At 41.2% G+C, this 24,612-nt stretch overlaps 1 protein-coding gene across 3 annotated transcripts in view; it reads right to left on the bottom strand.

Annotated features, from left to right (window-relative positions):
• Positions 1 to 6,866: 6,866 nt before the first annotated feature.
• Positions 6,867 to 24,612, bottom strand: part of LOC124865223 (teashirt homolog 1-like) — a 48,169-nt gene continuing 30,423 nt past the window's right edge. For all 3 annotated transcript variants that reach the window (XM_047360188.1, XM_047360182.1, XM_047360194.1), the window contains one exon: positions 6,867 to 11,700. In XM_047360188.1, coding sequence (XP_047216144.1) covers positions 8,165 to 11,700 — 3,536 coding nt within the window. In that variant the 3' untranslated portion in view covers positions 6,867 to 8,164. The remainder of the gene's footprint in view (positions 11,701 to 24,612) is intronic.

Raw genomic sequence — 24,612 nt, 5'->3', positions numbered from 1 at the left:
TTGATATTCGTGTTAAGTGGTGCTTCTTTAATCTCTACACCATACCTGTCCATGTTTTTTCCATCTGGAAATATTTCCAAACACTCAAATTTGTCTTTCTTGAAATGGAGGGTGTTTAATGGTATTGTTTCAGGCAGCTGAAAGACAGCATGCAATGAAAGGTAAAAGTTTTTAAAGGCCTAAAGTGATGATAAACATGGGATTTGGACACATTGCAAGGTTTATTGGTTTAAGTACTGCCATACAATGGCTCTAGAAAGCTCTGATCACTCTGGTGGTATCTCGATTTTATATTTTGTTAAAACTATAACTTTTTAAAAGCTTGGTATACCTTTATATTGTCAACTGGCTCAGAGTAGCTCTTTACTGTGTTCTCCAGAAAAAACTAATCTAGATTTAAATGAAGATGGTTAAAAAACTGTATTTCAAAAATTCAGAAATGTCATTGTATTGGTACCCTGTATGATGTATGATTTATTAATATGATCAAGTTTTTTGCATTTGTGAGTTTATAAGGGTATCAATACAAATGGACTCATCCTAGTCATTCAAACTGTGCCCTTCTTTAACAAAAAAAGACATGAAGACTTTATTATAAGTTGTGAGATCAGTAGATTTCTTTCTGCCAGCTGTCTGGAAGTAGACAACAACAGGTGGGGCAGGGAAAACTACGTTACTCTGTTTTCTGTAGAGCCAGAGAAAACTCTGGTCACTTCAGCACTTTTTCTGGCATCTCATTAAAGTGATTTTGAACACAAATTAAATGAAAATGTATATGCATTATAATTTAAAAATATTTTTTATATTTCTCTTTCAGTCAGACTATCCCTTTCCTCCAACTTGCCCTCCCCCCACCCTCTGAAAAAAAAAGAAAAATGACAGGGCAAGAACCGAATGGATAGGTATCCCATCTTGTTTTGTAAAACCACATCCCTCATCCACCAGGATGGAGGAAGCATTTCATTCCCCCATGCTTTGTCCGGACTTGTGATGGATGAAGGGCCAGTCGACACACACCTGCAGATCGCACCCAACACCACATCATAACTAAAGCCTCGGCAGACTGAGATGATCTCCTACATCCGTTAGCCTGCCGCTGTCAAACACCATCATTCTCTAAAGACAACTCTGTCACATCAGCCGTCTTACAGCAAGATGAACCCACCTTGATGAAAGACTGCTGCATGTCTATCAGAAAAAAAAAGTACAAATACACTGCGACCGACACCAGCTGGGGTGCTGCTGTCTGAGGATCACAGTGTGCTGCCTGGAACAATGTGGCATGGCTCTAATGAATAGGAGGAATATGTTTTAATAAAATAAAAGTGTCCTAGAAGAAATAAAGAGAGTGCTGAGAGCAATGGATCTTGCTATAATTAAAGCAATGCTATGAGCACCAGAAAGCTAACAATGAAGTATCATATCCAAAACATTATTTTATTTTGAAAATGTAATATTTGAGTCCTCCCAGAATTAACTTCAGAACGGTACACTCACCGTTTTATTTGTTGTCATATTGCCACAAAATATAAAGCAGTTCTTTGGAGCTGTAAGGAAAAGTATACAGACCTAAATTTGAGTTCCTTGCTAGAACAGAACATTCCTATGAATAAACAAGAGTATATTTTTTATATTTTTTATTACATACAAATAACTGCTGAGTCATAAATTTCATCCAAATTCTGGGTTTAGGTTGTTGTAACAAAAGCAGGCTAGCTTTAAACGAGCATTGAATCAGAGCCCAGAAGGAGCCTCCTCGTTCTTCACCGATCGCCATTTTGACCTAAACAACAACCTGATCTGGCTTCACTCAATAAGATCAGATTGAAGAATTAAGCTGTGTAATCCTGTTAATGTTGTGTTATTTACTTTCGTCCACACTAGAGAACAAGTTTTTTTTGCTAGGTAGCTAGTGTAAGCTATGTTAACTATAGTTAAGATTTTTTTTTTTTTTTTTTTTTTTTTTTAAGTTTGGTCTGATTGCAGAGATTTTAATATTTTGTTAAAAATTCAGCCACTGCTGAGAAACCTGTACTTTTGTCACACTATTACTTATCAGCCTTTCATTTAAAAAATAACACATCGCTAAGCCTATGCATTTGACACTGTAGCATACACAATCTTATCACCAGATATCCCAGTGTGCTACAGATTTGTTTTAAAAACATCGCAAAAAACCCCTTGCTGGATACTTAAAACTGAAAGTGAAACTGAGTTGCTGTTTGATTTATTTGGCTAATAATCATCTGACCGCTTGGGGGAACTCATTGAGTAATAAAGTTTCATTCAAAGATGGGCAGCCGATCCTTTAATATGAGAGCATAAAATAAATCAAGGAAAAAGTATTGCATCCTACCATGTCACAGCAGAACACTGTGAACTCCAACCTCCTGATTTTCGTGGACAAATTATTCAGAAAGGGAGGACATGAAAAGCAACACACATACGTTAAGGAAATAAATTACTTGGAGATCCACAAAATCCCTTTAATTTCCTCACCTAATGTGTGAAATCAATAAACACAAATACCAGGGCCAATAAACATAAATGGAAAAAAAATATAAAATTTGAATCTAAGTTAAATAAAAATTATGATATTTAAGTGATTATTTAGTCCAAATAAGTCTTAAATTTAAATAATTATTTTAATAAAAAGGTCAGAAACTCTGAGTGTAATTTTGCTTAAAACCAAACTCAAAAATTCTAATTTAAAATCAATTGTTTGCCAGTAAGGGCCTTAATATATATTATGGCTGTTCTCTTAATTTTTTTATCCAGGGAAACATAAAAATTTGTTGATTTTAACCCAAATATTGCTTGGTTTCTGCCAACACTTTGGTAGCTTTCATGTTGGACATTAGTCACTAAATAGCTTTTTTAGGTTTAAAATGTTTACCGGCCCATATCTGACCCTGGATTGGGATAGCAAAATAACCCAAATTGGCATGTTTTAAACCAGCAGCAGAGTGTTGTGATCATGGAAGGTAGAAGTTACAGAAATTGTGTACAGTGTAGCAAATTGAATGCACTTACTTAAAAAGATTTAAAAACAGACTGAAAGAGAGGTCTGCTGCCAAACATGACTGCTGATACCTGCTTCTTCTGATAGGCAATTTCCACAATGAGGCATTTTATCAGGAGTGAAACAGATTTGTATGACTTTAGTTTCTGATCTGGAACAAAGGCTCCATTTTTCTGTACTTCTGTCTGTTGACTCTCTGTCAAACGTTGTTTGTTTAGTCTGAGGTACTTTGGAAAGGGTATTAAACTATATGTTGGAGCTGTGCTGCAAAGTTGCAAGCTTTACAGACAAGAGCACATGCTTTTGTCTTCCAGGTTGACAATGATTTCCAGGCTGTTATCACCTACAAGCCATGCACAATAATCAAAAACATACAAAGACCAACTATAGGAATTGTAGGAAAAAGCACAGCTGTGTTTTCCATAAGCATTCATCCTTTTTGAGGCAATACCACATATTGAAGCTTAAAGGAGGACCTCCAAGAGGAGATCAAACTTCACAAGACCACCACACAGTCTCTAATTTTTCAGCTTCACTCCTCTGTGAGCCCAGTTGTAAGGTGACACCTCTCCATCACTGCCTCCAATAGATAACACCTGTTCTCGGTGTAATGTAGTGAATCAGAGTGTCCGCATTAACATGCACATCCCTACATAACCCTGTTCTACCTCGGCAGAAGCAACTTATGGAGGTTAATGCTCCCACCAGCCCAGGTGATTTTGTTATTCCGTTTGTGCCCTCTGCCTACACCCGCCCCTGTCTGTAGTACATAATGGTCCCAGCCCAGGGAGGAAGCAGGCATTTACTCATACAAAACCTAGAGGAAATCCCTACCAATCCTCAGGGCTCACGTTCAGCAGCGCCCAAAACACAAAGGCTATGCAAATTTGCCCAGCCTGCGTTTATCTACCTTCGGTTTCCGTTTGCACCACAGGAACCAGCATTGTGCCGTGCGTGGCGATTATCGCATGTAATTTACATTGAATACGAGCAGGAAACAGCGAGCTGATCTCTAACAATGCAGGAAAAAAGGAACCTCTATCGGCTCAGGAGCTATCTGACGGCGCAGCAAAATTACAGGTTTTAGCTGTGGGGTATTAAACCTACAAGGTGTTTTTTTTTTATTATTTCTGCTACTCAGGGAACACTATCTCATCCAAATGTTGCTTGTTTATCTACCTTGTTTGTTTTAGAACCCAAGTCGGGCAGCCCCTCCATTCCAGGAAGGCTGCGTCTTCAACTGGGCTAATCTGCCCTCTGCCTGTGTTTCCTTTGTCACCGAAGCCATGTATCAACACAGCAAGGTGCAGCCAGATTGAGGAGGTGTCTGAAGCTGCACAAAGACTATCATGTTAATATAGCTGCGAGTGTGTGTGTGTGTGTCTGTGTGTGTGTGTGTTTGTGTGTGTGTGTGTGTGTGTGTGTGTGTGTGTGTGAGTGTGTGACTGACTCAGCTGACATGAGACATATTGTGCATGTGAGGAATGGCAGTCATAACACTGCAGCATGGCTTCATCCGTACAAAGGCTGGCACTCTAAGTTCTCCATCAGGAACTTGAGACATGAGGGTGAGATGAGAGATCAAATTCTTGATGTGGACGCTTCACCTGTAGGGCTGCCTGAGCAAAAGGGAATACTGTCTGCCCATTTCTGGACAGGGATCACATAGAGGTCACTGTACATAATGAGTCACTTTCAACTCACACATCAGCTGAATGTTGAAGCGCTGGTATGGATTAATCCGTTCAGGTTTGTGAAATAAAAAAAATATATAAAGCTGCTAACCAAATAAATAGACCCTGGCAAAAAACAGACTCTAGAATATGCTAATGTTTATTAAAAACGTGATACAATTATGTATGCAAACATTTCTTTATGGCTGCATGGTTTCCTCCCAATGAGCTGGATAGGGTTGATCTTAATCTGGGAATTCTAGGGAAGTTGTTTTAGAAGCTTTTTTGATAAGTCAGATATTTGTCTTGGATTAATGATAATACCAGCATGAAATCACATACAGGCAAAGCTGTTGGCCCCTCTGGTAAAGATGGGGACAAAGGCTTAAAATTAAAGTTAATTAAAGTTACATAATCTCACACTGAAAATGTTTGAAAAATGTGAACTTTAATTTAAGTACATTTGTTCAGCGAGTGAAAAAAATCTCATTTTACCCCTGACAAGTAGAGATGCACCGATCAGACGTTTCCTGGCCAATACCAATTTTCCTCGGTGGTGTGACCTACCACCTTTCGCATTGACCAACTCAGATTTGTTTTGTTTGTTTTAAGGAGTATTACACATAAAGGAGGGTTCCTTTATAAAGGTAGTAGTTTCAAATTCAACAGAAAACAAAGGAATTATAAGATTATATACATATATCCTTAACCTTTATTTGATTTTTCTTAAGCCTTTGGCACATTTAATAAATAAAACGTTTTGCAGTATTTGTCCATCTGATTATAGACTAGATCCTATCAAGTGAAAATTGGCAGATTGTAATCACTGGCAGATTAAGTATTTAGTTAGCATCTTTTTCAGTTTCACATCACTTTTGATCAGTTTCTTGAAACTTTGTTATCAGTAATCCATGACTTTCTGTTTCTCTGGTGTACAAATATCATGTGAGGCAGAGGCCTATTTTCTTTACCACTTGCCACTAGGCTGGACGAGGACATGTTTCTCTTGCTACGAGATGCAGTCAATGGGGTGGTGACTGAGGTAAAATTATCTCCAAAGCTCATTGCAGACAGATATCCAGCAAACAGTGGAATCATGGGGTCACCAAGTCTCCGTAACAATTATTAGATGCTATGTGTATACCAAGTCGTTTTTTGGAGTGATTTTAGAAAAAAAATTGATCTTATGTCTATTCAACAAAAAGTTTAAAGTCAAAAGCTGCTGGGAATTTACATAGAAGTATGTGCTTTGCTCTGACGAGGCAAAGATGTTTTATTATTTTTGTAACTAAAACAAAACGAACGTGTGGAAAACATTTCCACTGTTAAGTATGGTGGAAGATCAGGAACAGGACTCTGGAGGATCTGAAGAGATTGTTAAAAGATCCCTCTCTTTGCTCCCACTGTGTGACATGTGGCAGGAAAAAAACTAAGTGCTGTCCTGCTTGCAAAATGAACAACTGTTCCAACATTGACTTGATTGAAAACATTTTTTTTTTATAACGAGGGATATTTTTCCACTGAATAAATCTATTCAATGGAGGAATCAGTCTAAAAAAGATGAATGTACTTAAAAGTCTGTATCAGGAGTGCCAACAAATGTGTCTGTGTCTGTATGATTTTGTTTAATAATAACATCTTTATTGCGAATTCTGTCTTAGGCAAACACCCATCTGATTCTATTCTAAGAAGAAAGGCAAAAGTACACAACTTTCATTAATATAACCCTGATTCACTCAGAATGGCCCTCTGAAAGCCAGTCACAAGCCTAGCATGGGTTTCTCACAGTACAATAAGCCCCCTTACAGGCTTATCATCCCCGTCATTTTTATCACCACAATCATTGATGGTATGATGCAGCTCAGTCATCAGTTATAAGTATGACAATAATGACTTCTTTTTTTTTTTGCCAAAAAAAAATCTGGCTTAAAGTTAAAAGCGGGCCCATTGCAGCAAACAAAATTGTCTGCTATGGGGGCCATTTTAAATGGCACCTCTGCAACTCCCGTGTTTAGAAAAACCATGAAAAGAAATCCGTTTACACTGGTTCAGGATTTGATATGGATGTGAATGCTTTAATTTGCCCAAGAGCAGATTTCTGCAAAGCTGAGATTTATACACGATGAGTTTGCTGCACCACCATGACAAAAGAACACACAACCACAAATATATGACTGTTAACAACTGCTTTGGGGTTTATTTTACAATTGAGAAAGAAAAGGAAACAAACTAACTGGTGCTAAAAAGTTTGTTTTGTTTCTTTTTTTTACAATATCGTCAATAAAACATTGAATTGTATAGTCATTGTGCATCGCTTATTTATTTTCCACACCATTTCATGCATCAAATTGGATGCAAGTATAATTAAAATCATTTCTGTAAACGAGCCAAAGTAGCTTAATTTGTATTTTTCTTTAAAAAATGACATTTTGTAGCTCTACAGCATATATTTATGTACACCATCTGTTTTTATGTTATTTTTTTAATCATTTTTCTATATAAAATGACAATATAAAAGTTAGAGAATGCACACACCTTAAGATACAAAGAATGTTGAGCCTTTTTAAATGGTATAAGATATGTCTCATGGAGCACTGACGTTTCACTGGTGGTCATGTACATGTAACGGACTGTTCTCTTTACAGCTGAACAAAGCGACACAATTTAGAAAGAGAAACTTGTAACAAACCATACAACTGGAAAATTGCTATAAAGTGATACTTCACAGCGAGGAAAGCTTCTTTTTTCGAGAGCAAACTTGCATACAGATGGCCGTTCACTTGAAACCAAGAAGCAGCATTTTAGTTTTCCAAATTATCTTTTTTTTAAATACACCAACAGATTTATAAGCAGGCTATTCATTATTTTAAAAAAGTTAGAGAAAAAAATAACAAGGAGGAAAAATTGGAAAGGTGGGAATGATAATTCTTGGATCTTTTCAAATCAGATTTTAAGAAATGCAAGATACTTGAAAAGATGTCATCTTCACAAATTCAACTGTCTAAGGTGCTACTGTACTTCAGTCTTTCAGGGTATCCTCCTTTCATTCTTTTGGTGTACACATTTAATGTTCATTTTCTTGATATCAAGTATTACACAGTCCTGACTTCCAATTTATGCCACTCGCCACTTTCAGCATTGAAGCAGTAGTTGTATTTTTGCCATAAAAAAATTTTAATCTCATGTTTAACCTTGTTTCACTAAAATACATGCACAGGTCAGACAAATAGCATATAAATATTTTACAAAATAAGTGTAAAAAAGCTTGGCAAAACAAAAGAAACGACATTGAAATGGTCCAGTCAGGCAGTCGTCACAACTAAAAATAGTAAGACTGATTTTTTTTTCTTCTGGCGGCTCAGTTCAGCCCAGTGCAGTAACTGTGAACAATGTCATTTTAGTGCAATAAAATTCTAGTCAGTTCCACAGCTGTCAGTCTTTTCCCTCAGCAGCTCACGGATTTGCTTGATTAAACTTTCTCCATTTTGTCGAGCTTCTCCAGTTTCTCCAGAGCAGTGACAAACACCAGGTGGTCCTCTGGAGACTTGCCATGGGTCTTGCTGAGGTGCAATTTGACTGCGTGTTTACTGACGAATGTCCGATTGCAAAGTCTGCACTGGTACACAGAGCCCGTGTCATCCTCCGGTGTGGTCAAGGCTGACAGTTGGCTACCGAATGTCATTTTGTCTGTGATCACCTTTGAGGCAGCCTGCTGCTCCCGTAGGTGCTCCGCTGACAGTTTGGACAGGTCCTTCAGGCTAAAGCCCAGGTGAGACTCCAGGTGGCTGATGTAGGAGGAGGGAGTCCTGAACTGAGAGGCACAGTCACCACAGAGGAACACAGGCTGGCATGAGTCCATGTTCTTGAGAAATTTGGTGCCCCCAGTCCGTCTCAGCTGATATTTCACATTTGCCAACCAGTGAGATATGGTTGTCATTGACAGCCCTGTGAATTTACAGATGTGGACCCTTTCCTGAGGGCCCAGGTCAGTCATTGCGTAACGGCCCTCTGGGGTCTCCCTCAGGCTAGAGGCAAACTGCGCTTGCAGGATGAGAAGATGCTGAGGGTTCCAATTTGACTGCCTCCCTTTCCTCTTCTGTACCGGCGAGAGGTCCTCCAGGGCATCCTCGAATGCACTACCATCAGCATCAGACTTCTCTGAGATGGAGGAGGGAGTTGATGACTTGGGCGTCAGTCTTCCTGTAAGGTTCTTCACCATATCCGAAATGTCCATCAGAGCGTTCTCTCTTAAAGGAGAGGACACAGATTCAGGGAGGGAAATAAGGGGTTTGTTGCCATTTACACTATTGCTGGTCAACAGAACACTGCTGCTGTTGGTGTTGTTACTGCTATTAGTAGTGGACTTATTCTTACTCAGGTCTATGGGCTGGTCGTTGTTTTCATACAGCTGAAAGTGGTTGACGGGCTCAGCTAACTTCCCCTGAGGAGCTGTGGTAAACGCAGGTTTATCCATCATGCTGTTGCTGAATTTGTAAAGCATAGACAGTGGATCTGCTGCTGGACTCAAAGATTTGGAGGCCTTTCCCAGATGCGTGTTCATGATTGACTGGAGTGCACTAAGAGGGTTGATGAAAGGACTTTCAGGTGAGTGATCAGTGATGATGCCAAGACTGTTACCATTTGTTACTGGGGATTGGGATGTCTCTGATCCATTTTTTGAAGGGTTGCTGTGGCCGTCCAATAGACTCTCTTTGGGCTCCTTCTTACAAATGAGCCCTGAGTCTACACTACCTGGGCTGATACTTCTCATTCCGGATGGTTTACCTACAGAAAGGTCATTTGGAGATGGTAATTGCTCTCTCTGCTCTTTCAGTGCAGGAGAAGGTGATTTCACTAATGATGGTGGCCTACATCTCTCCAGGCTGACCAGCTTCTCCTCCTTTTCTTTTTTCACCGTGGCAGTTTTTCCAGTCACTTTCTCAACAAGCTCCTCCATGGCAGTGACATTGCTCCTGAGGGGAGTTGGGGAGGAAGGGCTCCGAGGGGAGTGGATGACAGAGTTTGGGTCACTCACAAGACCTCGTAGCCCACTGTTAAACATTGGCTGCATCTGAACACTCTGGACAGTTGGGGGAAGAACAGTAGCTGAACTTTTCATTGCACCTTGCAGTTGGTAGGCAGCATGAATGCTAGGATAGCCACCCCATGTGGGTGCACCTGTCTGGGCCTTGCTGATGGCACTAGATACAGTATTTTCAAGAGATTTTAGTATATCTAAACCCTCTTTAGGTGTTTCCTCTAGGTCTTCTTCTCTAAGGTATTTATATGATGTAGTATCAGTTTCTGATTTCTCACTTGAGTCATCTTTCTCCTCTTTGATTTTTTTCTCAATAGGCTCACATCCTTCAACCTTTTCATCCTCTATCTCCTCCCTCTTATCCTCAGAGCCAGAGGAGATAGCAGGGGATACTGGTTGGGATTTAACAGTAGTGGCAACAGGGAGTCGAGTGGTGGTTGGGGGTAGCGGGATAGACTGAATCTTTTCTTCCACTATTGGATCAAAGACCAGCTGTTTGCCCTTCTTAGATGCAGTGTTTGTAACCTTCAAAAAGTGACCTGTAACCATCATGTGGGCAGTCAGCTGTTGCAATGTGTCATGCGAGCTCCCACACTCCATACATTTAAGGATCTGCGCTTTACGAGCCTCAAACTGCCATGTGTAGCTGGCACCATTTTGGTAGCCATAGCGGTTGTTCGGTGTCACATAGGGGTTAGCTGCAGCTTTTGAATCTTTACCCATATCCCCAAGAGACACAGAACCACCACCACCACTACCAGCGTGGATGGAGTCTGGGGAGCATGGAGAGACTATAACATCTTGGAGAGCACGTTTTTTAGCTGAGGTTGGCACCAGCTTAGTAGCCAGGGCTGGCACTGGTTCTTTTAGAGGCACTTTCTGGTAATGCTTGGTCTTGATCATATGTACGCTGAGATCTTGTAGGGACTCAAATGAGTGGCCGCAGTACATGCACTTCAGTACTTTCTGAGCATCCTCTTTCCCCTCCATTTCCATCAAAGAACGTTTGCGTGGTTTAGACCAGCGCTTACCGTGGTCCTCCTCTTTATCCTTGTTGTCATCTCGATAGTGGCCCGTCTCGTTCATGTGGACTGTAAGGCCCACCAGTGTGTCATAGGCAGCACTGCAGTCTTTGCAGCGAAATTTGCTTGCCCCAGTAAAAACAGAACCATACAGCTTATTGTTCTGTCGGTAGAGCTGCACTGTACTGAAGAGGCTGGGCTCAGGTAGAAGGTGATATGGGGTCTGCTGAAGAGTTTTAGCAAGTGCTGCCTGATGCCAGTCATAGGCTACACCACTTCCATTGCTGGCTCCTCCAGTGCTGCTTCCACTGCTGCTGGTTGCACTGTGGCTGCTTGCAGAGCTAGTTGTTGTACCATTGGTGTTGGCACTCACGCTTCCTGTGTGGTTGATAGTGTTGGTGGAGTTTCTACCATTGTGGTGACTGTTAGCCATGTTCACCACACTGCTCTTGTTTGCAGTTGTAGTTGGTGAGACTGAGACAGCAGAGACAGGCTCTGGAGTCATGAGAGCAGTGTTGATACTGCTAGCTGGAGCAGGCTTAGATTTCATGATGTCCATTGTGATGCTAGACCAAGAGGCATCTGAGATTAGGTTTGCATAGACAGCTTTCATTTGCGCCAGGCTATCCTGGAAAGACAGGCCGTTGTTGGGACGGAAGGGTGGAGCAGAGCCTTCCCTCTCCTGACCGTCCCTGGAAGAAGTGCTCTTGATATCTGCAAGTCGTTCGCTAGCATCACTGAGTGGAGACCCATATCCAGCATCTGGGTTAGTACCATTGCTGAGTGGAGAGTCTCTGTAACTGGGTAGCTGGCCTCCATCCACATCTTCCTCTTCATCATTGCACAGGAATTCTGTGTCCTGTCCATCTAAAGAGAGGCCGTCATCCTGCAGGTGCTCTTCCTCATCATGAGTGGCTGCCTTAAGCTCATCCTCGGGCATGTACGCTAGAATGCAGAAAAGAGAGGGAAAAAAAAAGAGGTCAGCTTGATGGAATTAAAAATTAACGCCACATTTACAGGACCACGGACAAAATAACAAGGAATGAATACTCAATGATGGAAAATGTGTATGTGTGTGTCTGTATGCATGCATGCATGAGCTTGTGTGTATTTTACACACATGTGGCTCTGAGAGGCAGTGGTGAAAAAAGCCTCCAAGGGAAAAATAATTCGCTGAGTTTCTGACAGTTGTCCTTTTCCTTCTCGGCTATCTATGCTTCCACACATGTCTCATGTTTCCCTGAAAATCAATGACTGTTTGGCCTTGTTAGCCCAGCTGCATGCTTGCAAACTCAACTCCTCTTTTTTCCCTCTTCTCTCTTCTTCAATTTTTACCACATTTTATTCATCAGGTTCCATAAAGTTAATGTTCTCATACATTTAAGTTCTGTTACTGATTGGTAGTTAAAATAAGTACAATTCTACTTTGGAGATATACAAGCTTGTCGTAAATTAAACTTTTGAGTTGAAAGTCATTTTTACAGATGTCCCGAGAAGTAAGGTGGTGAACAGAATCTGAAAATGTACCACTTGATCAGCCCTGACCAGTGCCCAGTCTTTTGTTGATCAGTAAACGCACCACACTTAAGTTCTTCCAAGTTGAGTATGTGGAAACTCAAGTGTTTGCTATTAACATAAAATGATAAAAGCAGTTAAAGATGTATGAAACAATTTGAAAGGAAACTATTTTCCATTAAGACATGTTCTCTATTCATTCAGACTGCTTCTTTCAAAAAGTGGGTTAGACATCAGCATATAACAAGAAGGCTAAATGCATTACACCAAAGTTGTTCTGTTTGTAGCTTCCAACTACTGTCTTTTCCGTATTATGCTGGACTTGAAAATGTTGGCAGTCTTTTGGTTAGGGTTAGGGCAGTTTCTCTGACAAACATGATGAGTGACGTTGCTTCTGATCTTTATTAATAAATAATTACCTCTTACTGCAGAAAGACTAGAAAAGTACTTTGAATGCCTTATGTCTATTCTGCAGCTCTTAAAGAGGAATTGGTAGTGGCTAAAATCAGTAACTGCAGGTCAACGTCTTACAAAAACAGAAGATTGGAAATTTGCCACAAAAAAAATCAATTGGTGCATTTCTAGATATTTTTATTTGCGAAATCAAAGGGAATGGATTAAAAGATGCACAGAGGAATCGTCTAGTGACTGTAATCTGACAAGTCTCTAAAATCCATAATTGTTTGGTCAATAAATGCAGAATACTTGCATGCTAACTGCACATTCGAACTACAACCCTTTTCTGGGTGGAAGTTGTTAATGTGGGAAGGAGACTTAAAGTTATTTTTAAAATCAATGAGGAGGCAAAACATGAAGTCAAAGGAGGCACAAAATGAGTAAAAATGTATTTTTTTTAAATGGAGGAGACATGCCGACATCTAAGAAAATAACTTCAAAGTAAAACAGCAAAATTGCTCTGTTTTGTCCTTTTAAGCATTCAGTATTGAATGTTTAAAAGCATTATTGAATCTCAGAGTTAAGGGAAGGATACACTTTTCTTGAGAGAATACACTCTTAGTAAGAGTTACAAATGCTATTCAGGCTAACTGTAGATGTTAAAGATAGTTTAAAATGTAAACTCCATAATACATAATCCTTCAGTTGGCAGGGCAAAGCTTTACACAACTGGACATCAGCTCCCGACCACAAAACTCTGATCGGTTACCCAGAAAAGATATCTGAATCTGCGTGCTTGTGGTAGACAGGCAGGCATCTGTAAGCTATATAGTAAGAAAAGTGAGAGAGTAAGGCAGGGATAAGTGAATGAAAGATATGGGGAAGAAAGGAAAAGTGAGCGAGAGGTGGTGGTGAAGAGAAGGGCTGTAGGAGGAAAAAAATAGGGAGAGTAAGTGAGTGAAGCAGGGAGACAGGAACGACAGCCCCCTAGCTTCTTCCTTTATCTCCTTCCTGCATGGTGAGATGTGCGTCCTAGATGCCAGTATCAGTCTCTCCTGATGAAACAGATGTGCAGTCAACTTCAAACGGCACGCTAACCTGTCACATCATAATCTAAGTGGACATAATACCTGATATATATACACTGGCACCATTTACTGCTGCCTGAGAGGAGATGGGTGGAGGAGGGTTGGGGGAAGGTGAGCAGCTGCACCATCAACTGTGACTGCATGATGATGATGCGCATGTGTGTGCGTGCCTTTGCAAGTGCGAGTTTGTCCGCACGCTTACCTTCCCATGAATATCTGTGTATGCACTTTTTATAGCTCATACATTTGCTTGTAGAGCACGAACCCGCAGCCACCAGCCATAATGTCGTCTATAAGTCTGAGTTTACCGGGTACCCACTGATACATCCCTCCCCAAATGAGCAACATACTCCCCTAACGCATGACAAGATTTCTGTGAAATGAGAGCACTACAGGAGAACCTGGCTGCGCTTCAATCCAACTGACAGACTGAGACCGAGACAGTTTCTAAAACTCCTGAAAATCCCTAACACAGCAGATTAGCATTATGTGCTGTTCTCCCTACAACACATCTGCAGAGTGTGTTCTGTTACAGCACCTCTCCTCTCCCTAACACGTTGCTAGAGGAGCGGGCTATCAATACGCATCAGCCATTTAAAACAAAAGCATAAACCATCCAAGAGAATGGCTATCAGCTCTTCACAAGAACAGCGGCACAGAACAAGCATACAGCAGGAATTACCTAAGTAAATAACATCTGCTGTAGTCAAAAACAAAAACAAAAAAAATAGAGAAATAGCTAAACCCCAATATTTTATAGTGTTTAACACAAACAGGCTCACATGCAGAGCACAGAGAGCAGGTTCAGAGGCAGTGGATCAGAAATATCCTGGTGAGTGACAAAAAACAGAATACAACAGGGAGGGGCTTCCAGCGATGAGCAGGTCGCCTAGGAACCCTTTGACGATCCCTGTCAATCAATTCCTGTCCTGCCATGTTGTCATGGAAACAACAAAGAGGGGAGATATCAAAAGCACACAGACAAAAGACTGGCAGAAACCGACATCTGTAAGAATCACAGGCAGCGAAGTGAGTGGCTTTGCACACCATCAACATGCAATGTTAGTAATGAAATGTGGTTAGCGTGAGTCTGATCGCTTCCTCTGCATCTGTTTAGACAGGAGGCTAAAACGCGAGGCGTGATGAAAAGAGAATATCAAAAGCTACACATCAGCTCAATCACTGCAACTCGAAGATGTGTGCTTATGACGGGTGAGCAGATTAAGCTTCCCCCCTGTCTGGTCCTAGGTGCACATACGTGGAGCAAAAACCGGCAGTGAAGAGGACAGGCTTGGGAAGGGGCAGGGGCTGGCACGCCGTCCATGCCAGTTTGGTTTGCAGAGCGGATGATGCCTGTGAGCTGGGCCATCTGCAGGGGCGCCAAAGCGCCTGTCACTTTTGCTTGGGGACGTGCCGCCATCAATGAGAGGGTTGGCAGTGTGGCAGGACGGGACGGCAGACTCGCTCTCAGAAGCGGCAGCGATCAAGGCCACCGCCAGCCAGGCCAGAGCACAACCATCACACACTCACAAAAAAACAAAATTGCATTACCAAGACTCTGTCACTGATCTCCTATTATTGCTGTATTAATAAAAAGGAACATGAAAGACAATAAGGAATAAAATACTACTCATAGCCTTGGTGTTATATTTGGTTTTTGTTTTACATTTGACAAGAAGTCTACTTGCAAAACTTTGGTTAATACCCTGAACAGACCAACCCCACGGTGGCAGTATCATGCTGTGGGAATATATTTCTTCATAAATGGATGCAGGTAAATGCAACGCAATTCTGGATGAAATCCTATAAGGATGCAAAATACCTCAGACTGGGATGAAGGTTCATCTTCCAACAGGACAACAACCATATTCACGTGTTAGACTGGCCCAGTCATAGACCTGATATAAAACCAATTGCAAATCTAGTAAAGCTCTACCTTTTGTTGGTCTGTCGCATAAAATCTGGATAAAATACATTAAGGTTTATGAAAAAGGTCAAGGTCTATGTATACATTTGCAATTACCCATATATATAGATATCTTAAAATAACCTAATGAACAATAATGTTGACTTGCATTGCAGTACCATGTACAATTAAAGGTTTCTTTGTCTCAAGATACATCGAATTATACAGCTACAGCCACCAACACATAGGAACGTTAATAGAATGTATGTGTTTGGTTCCCATCTGACTTCTCATTATTCTTGTTTAAATTAGAGTGCTCCTGAAAGACTACTTAAATAATGTAAGAGCTCTTGATTCTGGCTTGTGCCAAACATATTAAACATTATTGAATGTTACAAGACTCTGTACTCTTCGATATTAAGATACCCCGATACAATGAACCCAGCACTGCCTTGTGTTCAGAAGAACAAAGTTCTGTGCCTTGCAAAAGAATTCAAACCTCTTGAACTTCTTCAAATTTTGTAACATAACAACCTTAAATTTCAATGTATTTTCTGAGATTTTTTGTGAGCACATTCCAAAGAGGTATATAATTGTGTAATGGACGGACAAGGACATTATTTCAGAATCTTTCCAAATAAAAATGTGGTTCTTATTGGTATTTACCATTTTTCAAGTCTTGCCACCAATTCTCTGTTGGATTTAGGTCTAACACATGAACATGCTCCATTCCATGTTAGCTCTGGCTGTATGTTTAGGCTCACTGTCTTGCTGGAAGGCAAACCTACATCCCAGTCTCAAGCTTTTCCTCCAGAACTTCCTTATAGTTAGCTACATTTATCTTCCCATCAACTCTGACCTGGTTCCCTGTCCCTACTGAAGAAGAGCATCCCATGCCATGATGCTGCCACCACCATGATTCACCATGGGTAGGATGTTAGTTTTCTGCTACCCATAGCAATTTGTCTATAGGTTAACAAGTTCTTCCATACTGGAATTTAATTAGCGGTGTTAGAGTAGAGGGGCTTGAAACCAAGCACACCAATCTTGTCAGATTTTTCATGTGTATTTTTCCTTCTACTCAGCAATTATAGGCCAGTCTATTAGCATGAATATTTGTGGTTGCAGCAAGGCAAAATGTGGAAAAGTTCGACGTGCATCAATAGTTTCGGAAGGCACCGTTGACATGATGTTTTTCTGATATGTATGTAAAAATAATTATCCTCATATGCAACATAACTCTTTACATGTCTTGATTTCTGTAAACTTTCCAAATAAAAAACAACCTGTAACCCCGCTGGCCAGAATTTTAACAATGAGGGGGGATAGAAACATATCAATCCTTTTTAAAACTTTGCTATCCTCCCGCCCTACTGGGGTGTTTTTTTTTTTTTTTTTTGCCTTCTCTCTTTTCTTCGCTGAGAGTCTGCTGGTTGTTAAATCAATATAACTCTCTGTCAGGCCCGAGGAGCTTCACCATTTGGCCGCTGTCAAAGCCAAACAAACCAGATAAGAAAGGCAGAAAGGAGATGAGACGGGAGAGGGAGAGAGAGAGAGCGCAAAGATGGGAATAAAACAATTCAGCTTCCCCTCACCACCGGCTCCATTTCTCCAACACCCCTGCTTCTATTTATTTACACACATTTCTTTATTTATTTGATGTGGGTTTGGGAAGAAGGGGCAATCACTGCAGTCATTTGCGGCACTAATGTCCAATCACGCACCCCTTCACTCATGTGATTTAGGCAGTACAGGAGTGGGTCCATGGCAGGGAATAGTGGGGGGGTGTAGGTGGTGGGTAAGGGTTTTGCTGGGGGCGGGGGGCCAGGCCATTTAGGCCGGGCACTAATAGGAAACTGGCAGTCTTATTCCTTCCCCAGATTCTGTTTGTCACCCCGCTCTCCATTACGTGCCTCTCAGCCCTGATGGCTTTGGACAGGAGTTGATCAAAAAGCCATCGCTTGACCTACACGCCGTGGAAAGAACGTGGCTCGCGCCCGGCGCAGGCACAGGGCAAAATGAGACGGAGGTGGGAGTAGGGGGTGGGGTGGGGTGTATGTCAGAGCATGGTGCAGAGCAGAGGGGGTGGGGCAGTTGATAGCTCTCGGGTTGGGACAAGAGGGCTGTAAATAAAATGACATTATTATTTCCTCTGTCCCGTCATGTAGAAAAGCCAATTATGGTAATGCTGCTGCCAGCGTGTCAGAGGGAATACTGGGATGTGCTGGGATGTGCTTCCCGTGAAGCGGCTAACATGAGAGCAATGCCCTGATCAGGAACGCAGGCCTTATCCTGACAAGAGGCAGAGTAGATAGGAAGAAGAAAAGAAAATAAAGAGAGAAAGAGATATGAATCAAACTGCAAAAAGCTGCATGTGGGCCCTGTTTTCCGATTGGATAAATATTGAGCTATCTGCAGCAGTCTAGTCTGAGAAGCCAAAGTTGAAGGAGAGCAGGAGTTTATTGTGCATTCACAATGTTCCAGTCATAATTCAGGTGGGTTCACACTTGTTTTAAAAAGCAAATTTTGACGAGATGAATTATGCAAAGGCAAAGGTGAAATAGCCGGATATTGAGAGAGAAGGTGATCATTTTACTTTCCGAGCTAATTTGTTCTCAATCTCATCTGAAGACTTCTTCTGCAACTCCCTTCTTAAAATTCCTTCTGCGCTTGATAGGCAAGCATTCTTTAAAATAATTCCTCAGCTACCTTCCTCCTTTTCACTCCTCCCTATTACCTCCTCTCCCCCCTCCCCCACTTCAGCCTCGCTCACACGCCCACATGGGCCCCTCCCAAGCGGAATAATGGGAGCATATGGCCTAGGCAGCACCTACAGGGCCTTAAATAACTGCTGCTGCATTCCAGCTCGCTGTACCAATTTATCTCCACACCCCTCCCCACCTCTGCACCCCATTTCAAAACACTCCTAGCCCATGTTTGAGCCGGGCAGGCAGCAGCGGATGGGACACGTTGCTCTTCAGACACATAGCTGCTATTATGGACTGACGCAAAGAGTGGTGTGAAAGTGAATAAGTGCTGTGCAAACAGGATTAGCGTGGAAATGCTTTTTTATTGGCAGATATTCCGTGAGCTAACCGCCGACTTTCCTGGTAATCGTTTGTGCGGGTGGCTCTATGCAAACGCTTCAAGTCATGTTGAGTTACATTGGGCCTGTGGCATTATGTAAAGTCATACCACGGATGCTTCTGACAGCAGACTCTGTGTTTTGCCTTTTAAGCGGCAGGGTATCAAGGCGGCAACCTCTGAAACTTTGCTCCATATCTCGACCAGCACTGGCCGCCCAATGCAAAGAAATTTAAAGTATTAGTGGGCTTTGATTGAACTTCACAAATATTACTGAAAGGTTTCAGGCCAATATATTGAACAATATTCTGGACAGGTTAAACTATTTATACATCTTGAACATTTGTCACATTACAATTTACACAACCATTACACAAATTTCAATGTACATTACACAAATATTGATAGACCCACAAGAAGTGGTCCGTAATTGTGAAGTGGATGGAATAGGATGCATTCAATCTGAAAAGTGTGGCATGCATTTGTATTCAGCCCCCTTTGCAGTTCTCCCTGACCTGATCTGGTGTGTTGCTTGATCTTTATTGAACTGTTTGTTTACTAATGTTCTCTAACAAACCTCTGAGACCTTTAGGGAATGGCTGGATTTGATAAAGGTTTCAGAGTAAAAGGGGCTGAATACAAATGCAAACTGCACTTTTGAGACTTTTTATTTGTAAAAATTTGAAAACCATGTATTTTCCTTCAGATTCATAATTGCGTACTATTATCACATAAAATGTCAGTAAAACACACAGGTTTGTGACTACACAGAGGTTTGTGACTACAATGTGACATGATTTGTTAAAGCATACATTTTATTTTCAAATACCTTGTCAGACATCTGTTAGGTAACCAGAACAAGGCTGGTCTGGGTCATTCACCTGTAAATATGTCAATATGTGTCAAGACTTTCTTCCTTGTGACCTTTAGAGAATGATGCAGGGATGAATGACAGAGTACAGACAGGAGTATTTGTCTATATGACCGCTTCCGGACAGGTGTGAGATGCATGAAGTAAACGGCCTAACATCTGTTTGAGAGTGTGTGTGCATGTGCGTGTGTGTTAGAAAGAGAGAGAGAAAGTGTGTGTGTAAAAGGTGCTGCTGTTTTATTTATAGAGTGAGCGCTATTTATACCCAACTCAAAGATCAGTTCAGAGAAGCTACTTGTGGGCTATAACCAAGATCACTCTCCATTACAGAGCAAGCACAACAACCCACACACACACACACACATACACACACACTAATGCTCTCACACAGTCTTTTAGCCTTTATGCAAGTTGCAGCCTCTGCATATAATGCATGCACAATGACAGCTAGGAGAAACAGGCAGTATATACAGCTGAACTATGTGTTTATAGGTGGAGCGTTTTCTGACTAAGAGTGCTTCATAGAGTACAGCAGGCTTTAACATGTTCAGGAATCAATAGAGTGAAACAGTGCCAATCGATTGCAATTCATCTGTCTCTCTTTATTTATTTATTTTTCATATTTCATTCTCACACGCTGCACACCAAGCTGCAGCTGTCCTGTAGGGCAATACATAAATAAAAGGACATGCATTTGCATACATAAGGGTGCATGAGCACAACAACGCAATACACACACACACACACTTGAAGAGGGTCCCATACAACTGCGCCCTCTGCACAAAAGAAAGCAGCGTTCAATAAACCCATATGGAATTTATTTATTTTTATTGAGCATATCACCTTATCCTGGTCCTCTCTGCATAACAAGGCCCGTATAATTAAACCATAAATTTCAGCGCGCTCCTTTAATTACCACAGACAATGTCAGGAGGCTGCAGAGTAAACAAATGGCTTTGAAGTGAGCAAGGAAAAAAAAAAAAACGCTTCAACACAGCAACAGAGAAGCTGTTCATTTTTGGTGGGAATGATGTTGCACTTGAAAAGGATGAAATGTTCAAAAGGGTGTGCATGGGCGGGTGGGGGCAGTCCAGAGTTTTTCTCTTTTGGCTTTATCTAGGAATGCTTTAGAGGGATGCAGTTTTACCTCGGAGTGAAGGGAGGAATAATCAGTGTATGAGGGCAGGCATGACAATGTGAAAATATTTATATGTGAATGGGAATATGTGTCTGTGTGTGTTCACTGCTTTTTTCCTCCTGAACACGCAGAACCCATGTTTGTGTTTGCATGTAATTTACATCGACTCTTGTCCCACTTGAACGCGACTGCAGACGCTGTGTGAAGTGTTTGTCTTATTTAATATATGTGAACCCGTGTGTGTGTATGTGTGTGTGAACATTGTTTGCGCATGTGTACGTTTTAGGTCAAAGTCAACACACGGGCCCGCTTCTCAGCAGCTTAGCTAATTACACAAGAGCCCCGAAGGCCACTTAGAACAGGTTAGCTAATTAACAAACAGGCTGATTGCAGATTAATTGAGAGGTGTTCTTAATCTTCACCCCTAAATTCAATGACAAATGCTAACTGGCGCTAATTAGGCTGGTATGGGGAGCAGGGAGTGAGGTTGTATTTACAGTGGCTGTGGCTCGTATGGATGTGCTCAATATATATTTTTTTATATTTGTTGCAGATACCAGTGTAGTAAATTTGGCTCATGAGACATTGGGTTCACGATGACGAAATGAGACGGGAATTTTGCAGTATTTGGGGAAAATGTAAAATTTCTGTTTGTTTATTTTCAAAAATCACAAACTTTGTAGTACAAAAAAAATCTGTAATCCATTGAGAATAATGCAGTCTAAGTTTCATTAGTCCAGATATTAGTTTTTAAGCTTTTATAACTCTGGGGGGGTTCTAATGCCACAGTGTTGAAGATCCTCACTTTTTGTGTTTTTACAAATAAAATAAAAGGTTTTCTAAATCACAAACTTTGTTTTCATCAATCTATTTTCAGAGTAGAATTATCCAGTTCAGGTTTTAGACTTTGAATACGAGCGTATCAAATATAATCCAGACTCGTTCTTTAAAACAAGAGTCTCTAATAAAAATACAACAGAATAATAGCTTTAACATCCTTCATCCGATGATATCAAATGATCGCAGTAACTAGATAGAGTAGACTTAACTTGATGGGAAATACTGAGAAATACCTTTCTGTCTTTCTTATCTTAATACGGCAAGATCCTGTTACGGCCCTATTAAATACAAGTGAATTGTTCTATTTATTGTTTGCCATTTGAGCTGAAAATAATACCACCTTTCTTTCAGACCTGGAATTTTTCATTCAGGTCACCTGTGACAGATTCCTACTTTTTCAAACTTACTCACTGATTCCCAGTGAAAGCACACTGTTAAGGACATGTTTGCAGCTGACCTTTCACTGTGTGTTTACATGTGTGTGTGTGTGTGTGTGTGTGTGTGTGTGTGTGTGTGCGGGCACTCATGTCTGCACCATTATAAATGGTTTTTGTAGGACATGAAACCTGAGACGGGGTCGATACAACGGGTTACTGTGGATTACGGTGGCAAAATGAAGAGGAATGGTCCCCTCGGCAGGGATGTGAACCACCACCCATCTGTGGATGACCAGCTGCCAGTAGGAAATACGGGTTGCTTTCTCACAAGCGCACACACACGCACACAAACATACAATGAGAGAAACCAAATCTTTCACTTTTCACTGCCAGGGAAACTACTCCCCCTAGCATCGACAACTTCCAACTTCCATCTGCCTGGATATATTTATCATCCAGCTTCCCTGTCTATCACCACACCTGTGCCTTTTAAGCTTCCCATCTACCCAACCCAAAAAGCACGTACACTCAGACTCCACCTGGCACCTTTCAACCTCTGACCCCACCCTCACCAAATTCTTCTTCCTTCTGATAATCCTTACCCCTATTGACTAACGGTTCTGTGGGGCTCGTACCACCTGTGCTTTTAAATCCCTGCATCAAGGCAAACACACACTCACACGCTGCCAATAAATACACTCCAAGTAATAACCCCATGCACACATCCCTGCTCAGGTCCCAGGAAAGACACATAAACACAGGTATGTACAAATACACACATGCACCGTCCCCGACGAGACAACAGCCAGTAGCAGCTGCTTCCATCTCCTAGCAACAGCAAGCCTGATAGATGACCCTACGATGGATAATTACCGTAAATCACCACAGCTCACACACTAAAGGCAAGAGAAGGCCGAGAGAGCTTTAAAAAAAGGTAAGCGGCACAGGGAGAGAGAGTAAAAGCAGAAAAAGATTAGAACTGGAGGGCTGGGACTTGTCATGTGTGCACTAATGCACTTTGATGAGCTCAAATTCAGCTGTCTTTTAAAGCTCACAGATCCTCAGTGTTGCCTGCACAAATGCACAAACACACATATTACCACATGCTTACATATGTGTAATACATTTCACACTGAAACTATAGGCCACGCTTAGAAATGCATTTTTCTACAAATAATTCAAATCTAAGACTAAAAGCAAGGTTTGTAGAACACATCTAAACACCACAATACAGAACACCAGTAAGATACAGCACTCTCCACAGGTATTGTTATCTCAGGAAAACATTTATTAAAAAAAAGAAAATATTTAGTATTTTATAATCTCTCTCTCTCTCACACACACACACACACACATACACAAAAATAGAAAAATCGCACTTTTACTTTCATTGCAATTATTTAGTGGTCTATTGTCTACCATAAACATATACTATACATAAAGGTACCTGAAAAACAAAAATATTAAAACTAGTAATCTGTCCTTAGTCTTTGAGATATAAATATGACATGAGGTATTTCTCAAGAGAACACAACATTCAAGTAAGGTAGATGTGTGATGATCTTCACAAATCAGGATAATCAGATATTATGCTACTGCGAAGAAGACTAATTTATTTTGAGACCCGATATACATGTTAACTATGGGTTTTCATAGTTGTGGTTGGTGCTCCATAAATAGATTTAGCCGACATAAGGTCATTAACCCGTTCAGTATTTGGCTGATATATATGAACATATTTGAATGGGATGGTGGAGCTGGAGAGTGTTGCTTAAAACTTGTTAAAAGGTTTCTCTGTTTGATGATAATAAATATGAAAAAAAAAGTTTATGTACAGGGGTTGGACAATGAAACTGAAACACCTGTCATTTTAGTGTGGGAGGTTTCATGGCTAAATTGGACCAGCCTGGTAGCCAGTCTTCATTGATTGCACATTGCACCAGTAAGAGCAGAGTGTGAAGGTTCAATTAGCAGGGTAAGAGCACAGTTTTGCTCAAAATATTGAAATGCACACAACATTATGGGTGACATACCAGAGTTCAAAAGAGGACAAATTGTTGGTGCACGTCTTGCTGGTGCATCTGTGACCAAGACAGCAAGTCTTTGTGATGTATCAAGAGCCACGGTATCCAGGGTAATGTCAGCATACCACCAAGAAGGACGAACCACATCCAACAGGATTAACTGTGGATGCAAGAGGAAGCTGTCTGAAAGGGATGTTCGGGTGCTAACCCGGATTGTATCCGAAAAACATAAAACCACGGCTGCCCAAATCACAGCAGAATTAAATGTGGACCTCAACTCTCCTGTTTCCACCAGAACTATAGCCAAACCTTTGGTCACTCATGCCAATGCCAAACGTTGGTTTCAATGGTGCAAGGAGCGCAAATCTTGGGCTGTGGACAATGTGAAACATATATTGTTCTCTGATGAGTCCACCTTTACTGTTTTCCCCACATCCGGGAAAGTTACGGTATGCAGAAGCCCCAAAGAAGCGTACCACCCATACTGTTGCATGCCCAGAGTGAAGCATGGGGGTGGATCAGTGATGGTTTGGGCTGCCATATCATGCCATTCCCTTGGCCCAATACTTGTGCTAGATGGGCGCGTCACTGCCAAGGACTACCGAACCATTCTTGAGG

Source organism: Girardinichthys multiradiatus, chromosome 3, assembly GCF_021462225.1.
Source record: "Girardinichthys multiradiatus isolate DD_20200921_A chromosome 3, DD_fGirMul_XY1, whole genome shotgun sequence".
Lineage (NCBI taxonomy): Eukaryota > Metazoa > Chordata > Actinopteri > Cyprinodontiformes > Goodeidae > Girardinichthys > Girardinichthys multiradiatus.
The sequence above is the reverse complement of the archived record's forward strand: the minus strand, read 5'-3'. Positions and strand labels throughout refer to the sequence as shown.